This window comes from Phyllopteryx taeniolatus, chromosome 12 (assembly GCF_024500385.1).
Source record: "Phyllopteryx taeniolatus isolate TA_2022b chromosome 12, UOR_Ptae_1.2, whole genome shotgun sequence".
NCBI lineage: Eukaryota > Metazoa > Chordata > Actinopteri > Syngnathiformes > Syngnathidae > Phyllopteryx > Phyllopteryx taeniolatus.
Window position 1 is genome coordinate 18,617,322 of NC_084513.1, and position 10,757 is coordinate 18,628,078.

A 10,757-nucleotide genomic window follows, 5' to 3' on the forward strand; every position below is an offset into this window, starting at 1 on the left:
TCCTGCCTTCCGGTCTTCGTCAGGACACGTGCTGCCGAATTCTGTACTAATTTTAGGGCTGAAATTGGGAAGACTAGAAAGCAGGGAATTACAATAATCAGTCTGACTTGCAATCAAAGCATGCGTTAGCGTCTCCGTGTTTGCCTGAGAGAAAACGGGGCGGCTATATTCTTTAAATGATAAATGACAAATAATGAGCATAGAAATTTGATGTGTGGGATTTTAGGGTTTTTTAAGTAAATGGAAATTAAATAATGAACAGGCTTATTTGGAAAAAAATATTTCAAAAAGTCTTATAACTTACTCTGTAAAACCAACTTAAGTTAAGCATCACCGGTCTGATGTTTCGGCCTCCAAGCTGCTTATGCATGCAACATCGAACTATGTCGTGGTAGACAGTCTGCTCAAGGCGTGGCTCTATTTTTTGTTTAAATGGCGCTTGTCAGCTTTTTCATCATTCCGTATCCCCTTTAACCTCCACTTTCCCTTGGCTTCAATTTTCAAACCGGTACCGGTGTTCAAAAATGCGATAGTACAAATGAAGGCCTCCCGCATAATAGATGCCACCCCCATCTGCAGTTAAGTAAATAAATTCCCCCGGCAATGACATGCGCAATTACGGTGATGCCAAGGTGTTCATATGTATTTTAAACATCTTGTTCCAGTCAGACTAACACAATCAGTCCATTTTCTCAGTCATGTCATGTAAATATAATGACCGAGAAGGCTTGGGGCACGGGGGGCCAGAGACATATGTCTAGGACTATAACAACTGCGAGGCATCATGTCCTGTACCAGATGTGCAGTTGTGTTCTCCACCGTGAAAGGGAAGATGGAAGTATCAAGACGCTTTGAGTCAGCGGCGTTTCTGCCGTGTCCGCTCGCCTGATGTGAGTCGTTGGTAAAGGTTTCTCCCTCGGCAAAGGCTCGCAGTCAAACGTTGTCTTCGCAGCGTTTGACGCGTCTCTTCGAGCTTACATAATGCAGATCTGCCCTAATTTTCCCTCTCCCCAGCGAAACTGCTACACAACACACTGCCGATCTGACGAGCAGATGAATCTTCGGCCAATCGTGTTAAATAGTTAACGATTTCTACTTTTAAAAAGGGCCAACACATATGTATGTCAAACAGCCCAATAACGTATTCATCTCCAGTACATAAGAGCCTCTTATTATTTTCCGTGTCAGCCAAGCGGATGTTTCCATGGATACCAGGCCTTAGTTTAACACTGCGTCTGCTGCACTTACAGTTGTTTAGCAAACGTCTGTATGCAAATGTTTGGTTCACTCTTAGAGGACATGGTTTTATTTCAGATCTAGCAATCTCAACCCCCCCCCCCCAAAAAAAAGCGAGAATTTCAATTCGAGCATATTTTGTAATACGGCCCCGGGCGTGTTCCGCTTGTGTTGTTTGCGAGCACACTCGGAACATCAGATGTCATTTCGTTTACATGGCAGCATTGGTCATTTAAGTCTCTGGGTGATGCGAGTGAGTAAATGCTAAGACGTCCCAAAGTCCAAATCTCAGCATGCCTTATGTAAGACATCGTTACAGCCCATTTGTTTGATTGAAACCATGAAACCTGATTTGAAATTCTAAAGTGGCCATTTTAATTTTGGTAATGTCCTGAAAAATGCCAATGGGGATTGGAGGCTACGATGTGCATTATATTCACGGAGCTACCACACACATGCTCGAGGGTGAAAGGAAGAGAGAAGCAATATGAAATGAATGCATATATTTTTTATTCATTAACTAGCAACTAAAGCAGCAGCACATATACTCTATATAAATTTCCCTTGCCAAGTTTCACCATGTGCCCGCAATCATATTTCAGTCCCTGCAAGTCTGCACAGATAAAGCGAAGACAGAGAATTTCTTTTGTTAACCCAAATAAATGAACTAAATTAATAAGAGTCCATTTGTTCTTTTATAACCAGATATTTGCATATTACGAAGGCGTATGAGGACCACACTGCAATAAAAAAAAAAAGGTTCTTCAAGAATACAAATGAGAATGAAGTTGTGATTTTCCGACAAAATGGTCACAGTTTTACAATACTAAAGTAAATCGTTTTCTCTACAACTTTATTCTCATAACAATTTTACAACAGTGAAGTGTATATAAAGTAATAATACAAGGGGGAAAAGTTATAATTTAAAGAGAATAAACAAAATATTGTGGAGTAGGTTTGACATCATTAAAATGACTATTCTCCGAAGATTACAACTTTTCACCCCCATAATATTACTTCAATCTCATAACAATATTACAAGAATTATGTAATAATAATACAAAACAAGAGAACTATTTTTGGGACATTGAACTAAATATTGTAGGCCAGTTTTAACGTCGTTAAAATTGTCACTTTATTGTCAGATTACATTTTTGCCTTCATACTCTTAACAACATTACGAAAAATAAACTATATGCAGAATATATAAAGTAATAATTCAGGAAAAAGGTCATAATTTCAGGAGAATAAAAATAGGAATTTTGACATCATTAAATTGGGACTATTCTTGTAATAACATTTTTGTTATATTATGACTTCATTCTCATGACAATATGTATAAAATATTAATACAGTATTCCAAAAATGATCATTTCAGGAGAATAAAGTCATAATATTTTGGGGGAATTTTGCTGTTCAAAATTGCGATTTTATTCTCTTAGATAAATTTTTTTCCCCCTGTTAATTGGATTCTTTTTTTGTTTACTGTGGCCCTTATACTACTTTGTAGTATTTTCTGTATATACACACAAACATATTTTCAGACCAGCAGTCCTAAGTTACAAAATAAAATATGCTTTAGTCTTTAATTACATACAAAAATGCAATAGATATATATATGAATAAAATATTCATTCTATACAGGAGGTACCATGTCTGTTCACAGAGTTGCTTTTGAGTGATAATCCCAACAACATTAACATAGGGAGTGTGAGTTTCCATTCATTCGGTGATTTTTTCAAATTATTATTTTTGTAATTTTTTAAATTTTTTTTTTAGGTTTACACACTTTGAGGGACTTTTAAAAAAGAATAATTGCTCCCTTGCTTGATCAGTCGAGAGCTGGTAAAATGTACCACATGACTGCGAACACATTAAACGTCAACAATCCAATAGCGCATTCAACAACGTGACTAACATGCATTAAGTCCAACCATGGGAGCTAAGTTAAGGTGACAGGTTCAGTGCATATTACTCCAAATTATGTGCATTTACTGTGTGCATTAAAGTCTCATGGAGAGAGACTTTCCTCAGTAACACAGTATTGACCCAGACATTAGACTGCATAATTTGCTTTCATGGAACACTGGATGCATATTAAGACACATTTCTATCCGGAAACTTCATTCGTATTTGTTGTGCTTTTTTAATTCTGTTGAGATGAGACATCGTCAAGTTTAAAATTAATATGCACCGGTAACAATAAAAAAAATATATGCAGTTTTACAAGACGTATCCAAAATGTTGCACAGAAGAGCTTCAGAATAACTAGCCACGTTTGACTTAATATGGTTAATTACGTAGGAGTATCAGGGCCAATCAAATGAAAGACAGAAGAAAAAAAAAAACAACAGATCAAATTACCAGAATAAAGTCATATTTCTTATCTAAATATTTCAAGGAAAATTTTTTATGTTCAGAGAAGCACGTTGAAATGTTACAAGAACACATTTGTAAAAATGACGGCCCCAAATATTAAATATCATATTTTATGAGAAAAAGGTGTAATATTACGGGGGGGAAAAAGTTTTGGGAAAATAAAGTCCTAAAGTTACGAGAGTCAAGTCCTGATTTTAGTTGAACAGGATGATAACATTTGAAAAAAATTTGTTGAGAATAAGATTTGCAATATAACAAGAAAATATGTTATATGAGAATGTATTGAAAAATAATCACAATATTGCGATAATAAAGTTTGGAGAACAGTCATGATATTACTTGAACAGGAGTGTAATCTTTGAGAAAAAGCGGTGAGAATTCTATAATCACATTATTTCATTATCACTGTGGCCTTCATACTCTTTTGTAGGCGTTCATAAAATGCTTGGCAGTTTGTACAGAATATCCAAGGTTACTCTTTCGACTGTCTTAATGGCTGTACTGTATGAACCCAAACGAATGTACTGCACAATTCAGGAAGTGACATCTTTATTGACTCTCACAAGTCAGCAGTGCCTTTTCAAAAGAGGAAAAGCATGTATGTACTAATATACACATTTTTTTTTTTGCTGTAAAAATACATCTTTTATATGGCTGAGTCCTTAAATGTTTCATTATATGAAGAAAAATCTGACTTGTTGTATTGCATCATAAGAATTCTGTAGTTTTATCTGGACATATGTAACAGGACAAAATCTGCATATATAACATAATATACGCCAGGAAGTTTATTCTCGTACATGATTGTGCCACACATGATTCGTAGGTATTGATAGCAAAGATTTATTTTTCACACATATGAATATAGCTGTGATAAGAATCCTTTACAACATTGCAGAGTAGAGTTACAGTATGAACCAATTCCAAACAAGTGCGGCAGTTGTCTTTAATCCCTTATGGGAAGCTTTGAGGGAATACCACTGATTCCGAGAGATTATCCTATAAACAAGTGGTCAGCTCCCTTTAATTTTTACATTCTCTCTCGGGTCGCAATCTGCAAACTAGAGAGGCCACGATATGATATTCTGAGCTCTTCCTCAGCCAATGTATGTTCCTCACCTTGCCAAATGTGTCTGATTTAAGCAACATGACTCATTCCCCGGACCTCACTTTAAACCTACGCGCGTCAAAATGAATGAGCACTTTTTCAAATTAATATCAGTTTTGTACAAAAGTGTTGGTGGTAAATATCTGTGGTAACAACCCGGTTTATTTTTGGATTTGAACATGTGATCTTTACGGCTGATTTGCACTAATGAAATGCAACCGCTTTGAGAGTAAAAAGCACACATTATTGCAAGTGAAATAGCTCCGGGGCATCTATTATGAAAAGATGAGTCATTAGGGGCCTGGCTTTCTGCTTGATTGTTCATATTTACACATTTAATTTCAACTGTTAAACATTACGTACATACGGCGGTACTTGCACTGACTCAAGGCGCAGCTCAGGCAGCATTAACATGCATCTCAGGTCATCCTGTCAAAAGTGGATTCCTAGCGTTTAGCCCTCAAGTGATCTCGCTTTCCCGCGTGATATGCAAACTAGTAAGTCGTGTGTTAGCAAAAAAATAAAATCAAATTAAAAATATATATATATATATATATATTGATTCAAGCAGGAGTCAGCAAAGAGCAAAATGTGATGGCGATTCAAAGAAAATACAGTTTGTTCCTCTTTAGTTTTCTACATCATATCAGTGTCAAATTTGTGACCATCATGACAAGAACAGAACAAAGCAATGCTTAATCCCAAAGAATTGCTGTTTGGGGCAACAACATCCAACAGCACAAATGTTTCATTTGGTTGGTTCTTTCGACAGTGACAAGCGTCGGCTTGTTTGCAGTGCACGTCTCGTGCACGTTAGTCAAGGGCTTAGTTTTGGTCAGAGACTCGACAGGGGAAGGATTAGTGAAGGTCAAGCTCCGTTAAAATCTTGCTAGCAACTTTAACAGAGTTAACTCCCCTTTTAATACAGGTTGTTCCAAAAAAAAAAAAAAAGACATATACCTTTGTAATCTAATAACATAGCCAATATTAAGATGTGTAAAATCTAACAAATTTATCAAACTTACTGTATGCTTAATATATAGGTTGAGTTTTTGTTTTACAGTTTTTCAGGGGAAAGAAATACAATCATGAGCAAAGAAAAGCAATTGTGCGTGTAAGAATATGCTCAAACGCAGTCAAACAAGTGTGTGCAACATGCATTTTCAAGGAAATTCACAAAACATACATCAACTGGAAACCAGATTTGGACATGGCACAGAAAAATTCAAAGACGAAGGTAAAAAGGAAAATGCTTTTTGTGAAGCTTAATGAAATCGGTTCTAAAATCTCTATCCTTTGTTTTTCAACGTGAGGCCTGTTTAATTTTGTTTGTTTGCCTAAGCTATGTAGTTACTCAGCTATTCATATTTCAGTTTATGTAAACATTATTTGGAAGACTCTGTACATTTGACAGAACTTGATTAAAAAACAAAAACAAATTGGTGAGTCCTGCGGCAAAATCCTCCACAAACATGGTGGACACGCTGCACTGAAAATATTTGACGATATATTGCCACAGTTGTAAGATTTTAAACATCATTTTGCATCTGTTTTGGTTAAGTTTTCAAAGTAGGATTTATTTCACTTCAAAATCAATAGTAGTACATCGATGTGTTCACAATATGAGGTTTTTTTTCTGCCTCATCTGGGGCAAGCCACGGGGCCTCGAGAGGAGAGGCGCCTGCAGCTTGAGAAAAATAAGACTATTTTTTTGTGAACCGACTCAGCAAAGTTCGGAATGGATGGATTGAGTTGATCGTTCCTAGCGAGCGGCAAACTCCACAGAGTATGCTCCAGGAAATCATTTTAAGGAAAGCTGTTATTAAAAGGACTATCATCGCATGTTGAGACTGCAATAAAAACAGCAGTATGCACGGTGCACAGTCATGAATCATTTTGCTGTTAGATTCACTGTGGTAAAAGTCGGGGAGGGCCATTTTATGTTCACTGAAGGAGGCTCTTTGTCTCACACCTTAGACTCGAGGTTTAGGGCATATTAACAAATTAATTGGCAAAAATAATGCCCAACGTTGCCAGTCTTTCTACTAATGACTTTTTTTTTATGAAACCTTACATTTTTGTGATTATTATGGAGGAATGTAAAAGGAAACCAAAAAAAAAAAAAAAAAGCAGAATTATGGGTTTCTCTGTGGTTATGTTGTTGTCCCGTACAAAATACTACTTTTTGACATTTCATCAAATCCAGAAATGACAATAGTATCAGTTCGATTTAAAACAACAAAGTCACGTGGGACTCGAAACTATATAGTCCATATGCATTGTTCAGATGTCAAAGTGTTTTCAATACAAGTAGATGTACTTCTGATTGGATCAGCTGACATATTGATGCGAACAAAAGTTATGACTCAGTGCTGCAAAGCTTGAGCATTACACAAATGCAGGCTGCAGCTCATAATCCGTTGTACCAATGAAGATGCCGTCGAATGATTCCTCTGTCTTGAACTATAAAGTCCTGAATCAACAACGTGTTTGTCAGCCATTCGAGTCACTTAAAACTGTGTAAATGTTGTTCTTTTTTCAAGAACCTCAAGGTAATCCGGATCAATGTGAAGCTTTGCCTTCAGTTCCCAATATTCGCTCCTGTTTGGCTCCACATAAACAGTACTTGGCGTTGTGCAGTACAGTACTGTCTGTTGTACTCTGTCAGGATGCACGTACTGTGGCCTTGCCTCAAAGTCTGATGCGTACTGACTGGCTGGACGTGCCGCATGCCTGCAAGGTAGCGTATGGCTGTAGCGGGGCTTCTGCTCGGGATCGAGGACTTCTCTGTAGTACAATGGATCATCTTGTTTCACGCAGGAGGGCTTATTTAGAGGCTCCGAAGCGGTGGTGCTGTATTCCGAGCCTATTACATTACCCGCTGTTTCTTCATCCGAGTTGCCCAGGAAGGCGCCGCTTAACTCGTCGAAGTCCCGAAATCCCTCGGCGGATTTGCTGTCGGCGGAAGCGTGACCTGTAGTTTTGCACGTTTGCTCCGAGGGGGATGGAATATACTCATACACGTGTCCGGCTGATGTTCTGACCTTTGGGACGGATCCCTTTTTGTACAGTCCGTACTCCATGTTGAGGGAGCTAATACAAGCATTCATGGAGTTATTCTGCTCGTTTTGACTCTTTAGGTGTCTCTTTCTCATTGTTACAAACAGTCCTGCAGCCACGAAGACGGACATAATGAACATTAGCAGGAGGGCAAGAATCATCACGGATAAAGGGATGGCACCGTACTGTGTGTCGGAGTCCAGTGACGTTTCTATGGTGATGGTGCTGCCAGGGAAGGATTCCTCCGAGGGGGGGATCATGGACGCCAGTATGGCCGAGTTATTAGGGCAGAAATTAGCTGTCTTGATGTATCGCATGTCTTCCCCAGCGAGCCTCTTGGGCGAGCCACAGATGACATTGTTGACAACCGTGCCCGTGCTGAGCTGCTCTAGCCACATCTTTAAGTCGAGAATGCTGCACGAGCAATCCCAGGGGTTCTCGTACAAATCCACCTGCACCAGTGCTGTCAGCTGATCGAGCACGCCGCTGACCGGCAGATATCGCAGGTGGTTGCTGCGAAGATTGAGCCGAGCCAACGTGAGGCTGCGAAATGCTCCCACCGGTAATGTTTTCAAGAGGTTGTTGTTTAAAAACAGGAGCTGTAGTTTAGGGACATGCTGGAATGTGTCTGCAGTGACTTCTTTAATGACGTTGTATTCTAAATATAGGAACTGCAGACTCTCTAGTCCATAGAAGATATCCGCGGTAAGATGGTCTATCAAATTCCCATTAAGGTAGAGTCTCCTGAGATGAGTCAAATCACCAAAAGCTCTGTCATGGATTTGAGCTATGCGATTGTTGCCTAGATGAAGCAAATCTAATCCGGTTGCCTCAATGAAATCCGTTCTCCGCACCACAGGGATATAATTCCCAGTGAGATACATCTTTTTGGGGTTGTAAGGTTTGGGTTCTAAATCGGAAATGTGCTCGATCTTTCGCTCCTGGCAGTTGACGTTGAGGCCGAGGTCTGAAATCTGAAGGTTGCAAGTGCAGGTGGACGGGCAGTCCAAAGGCACAGGAGATTTTGTTTGATATGAAATAATTTGGCCATAATTCTGAGGTTTGTTTGCCGCTAGTCGAGAAGTTGGTCTCGATTTTAATTTACCCGACTGCCGAGGTCCCTTGGTGGGCCTCGACGAGGACCTCGCAATGCCAGATGAGGTTAAGGAGGCCGTAGCAAGGGCCGGCGTGCTCAAATGTGGCTGCGGTGGCATCTCGTATTCCGCGATGGCTCTTCTGGGACACAACTCTTGCTTGGAGACCTCGTCGAGATCCCTCCCGTGGAGGCGGAAGGGGAACTCGCAAACGACATCGCCCACCAACGCCGTGTATGAAATGCTCTCCAGCCATGTTTTAAGGGCAATCAGGTCACAGGAGCAGTTCCACGGGTTTTCCTCCAGCTGCAGCTCCACCACGCTGTTCATGTGCTCCAGCAGACCCGAGTAGGGGAGCACTTTCAGCTGATTTCCCCTCAAGTCCAGATGAGTCAGTGGGACTTGCTGGAAGATGTTCACAGGCAGAGTGGATATCAAGTTGTCATTCAGAATCAACACCTCCAGGTGTCGAAGTCGGCCGAGGGCATTGGGCGCCACTTGAGTGATATAATTATAATCAAGCTGCAGATACTCCAGACTTTCAAGGCCCCAGAACATCTCCTCCTTCAAGCAATCAATTTTGTTATTGTTCAGATGTAATCGTTTTAATCCCTGAAGTCCATTAAACGCTCCACCTTCCACCTCGGCTATCTCATTATTTCCCAAATGCAATATGGCGAGTCCTCGATATTCAAAAAAGTCGTTGGTGGTGAGCTTTCTTAAAAAATTCCCAGTGAGCAGCAGATGATACTGGGGGAAGTTCAGTGGGTTTATTTCAGCGATGCTCCCAATTCCTCTGTTTTCACAGCTCACAGTGAGTAGCCCCTCTCTCTCGTCACATGCACATAGTTGTTCACATATCCCTTCACCAGACATCCCTGCTCTACATACAGAGATGGCGCTCAGCAAAACACAAGCGATCCAAAGATGCATTTTCCTACGCACGACGTCCGCGCTCAGTGTCCCGCTAAAGTATCCCCAATGTCATCTGGAAGGAAACAAGAAACACAAACGATCATGAAGCATGACGATGTGAGGCAGGCGGGTAACTTCCACTCAACCAGCTGTAGCCGACACGAGTCAAAAGCCTCATTTGTCGCTACCCAGAGGTTAACTTCTGGCCGCGTGACGCCTCATAGAAAATGGCTCAAACAAAAGCAGCAGTGAGCGAGAGAGAGAAGGCGTGAGAGCGAGAGAACGGGAGAGGGAGGACTCCCTCAAGCAATGTAAATAACAAACAAACAAACAAACAAAAAAATCAAGGTCAAAGGCAGAGTTGAGCCCAAAACAACACAATCCCATCTCATTATATTTAAACAACATTGCCGCCTGAGAATCGGACACGTGGTCGACTGAAAGCCCGATTGAGTGCATCTTCTACTTCCTGGCAGAAATAACCTACCTCACACCCATGGGTTGAAACGCAGGCTCGACGGGTAATGTCAGTGCTTCTCTTATGTTTCATCCGTCAGGAAAAACCAAGCGGGGCTTTATTCAGCCCACTTCCCCGATGCCCTGAAGAGGATGGGAGGGGGGGGGGGGGGGGGGGGGGGGGAGGAAAACCATAAATGCTTCTCCTCAGCCTCGCTGTGCAGGCGGGGATGCTGCTGCGCCTGGTAACAAAGTTCCTTATTCTCTCTCTCCCCCTCCCCCCCTACTCTTTCTCTCCCCCTCTTTCTCTCCCTTACTCGGTGGTCGGGAAGATGTCCAGTCATTTCATTTCACGCAGAAAGAATCAGCTCACTTGCGCATCGTGCCGAGATGTGTAAAAGGCAAAAAAAAAAAAAAAGAAAAGATGCATTCTGACCTACCTTCGGAAAGATCCCTCCAAAATATCAATAATTCAGCCAAGCGGAGCGCTCGAGACGCGCTCAAACGGT

General features: G+C 40.8%; 1 protein-coding gene across 1 annotated transcript; it reads right to left on the bottom strand.

The window, feature by feature from the left end:
* Positions 1–1,729: 1,729 nt before the first annotated feature.
* On the bottom strand, positions 1,730–10,380 carry slitrk5b (SLIT and NTRK-like family, member 5b). Its single transcript, XM_061793105.1, has 2 exons — positions 10,280–10,380; positions 1,730–9,865 (listed from the first exon to the last, which is right to left on the bottom strand). The coding sequence occupies exon 2, from the start codon at positions 9,808–9,810 to the stop codon at positions 7,234–7,236; it is 2,577 nt and encodes an 858-aa protein (XP_061649089.1). The 5' UTR covers positions 9,811–9,865; positions 10,280–10,380; the 3' UTR covers positions 1,730–7,233.
* Positions 10,381–10,757: the final 377 nt, after the last annotated feature.

Coding starts and splice junctions, on each gene's coding strand:
- slitrk5b (XM_061793105.1), bottom strand. CDS start 9,810: ATGCATCTTTGGATCGCTTGTGTTTTGCTGAGCGCCATCTCTGTATGT.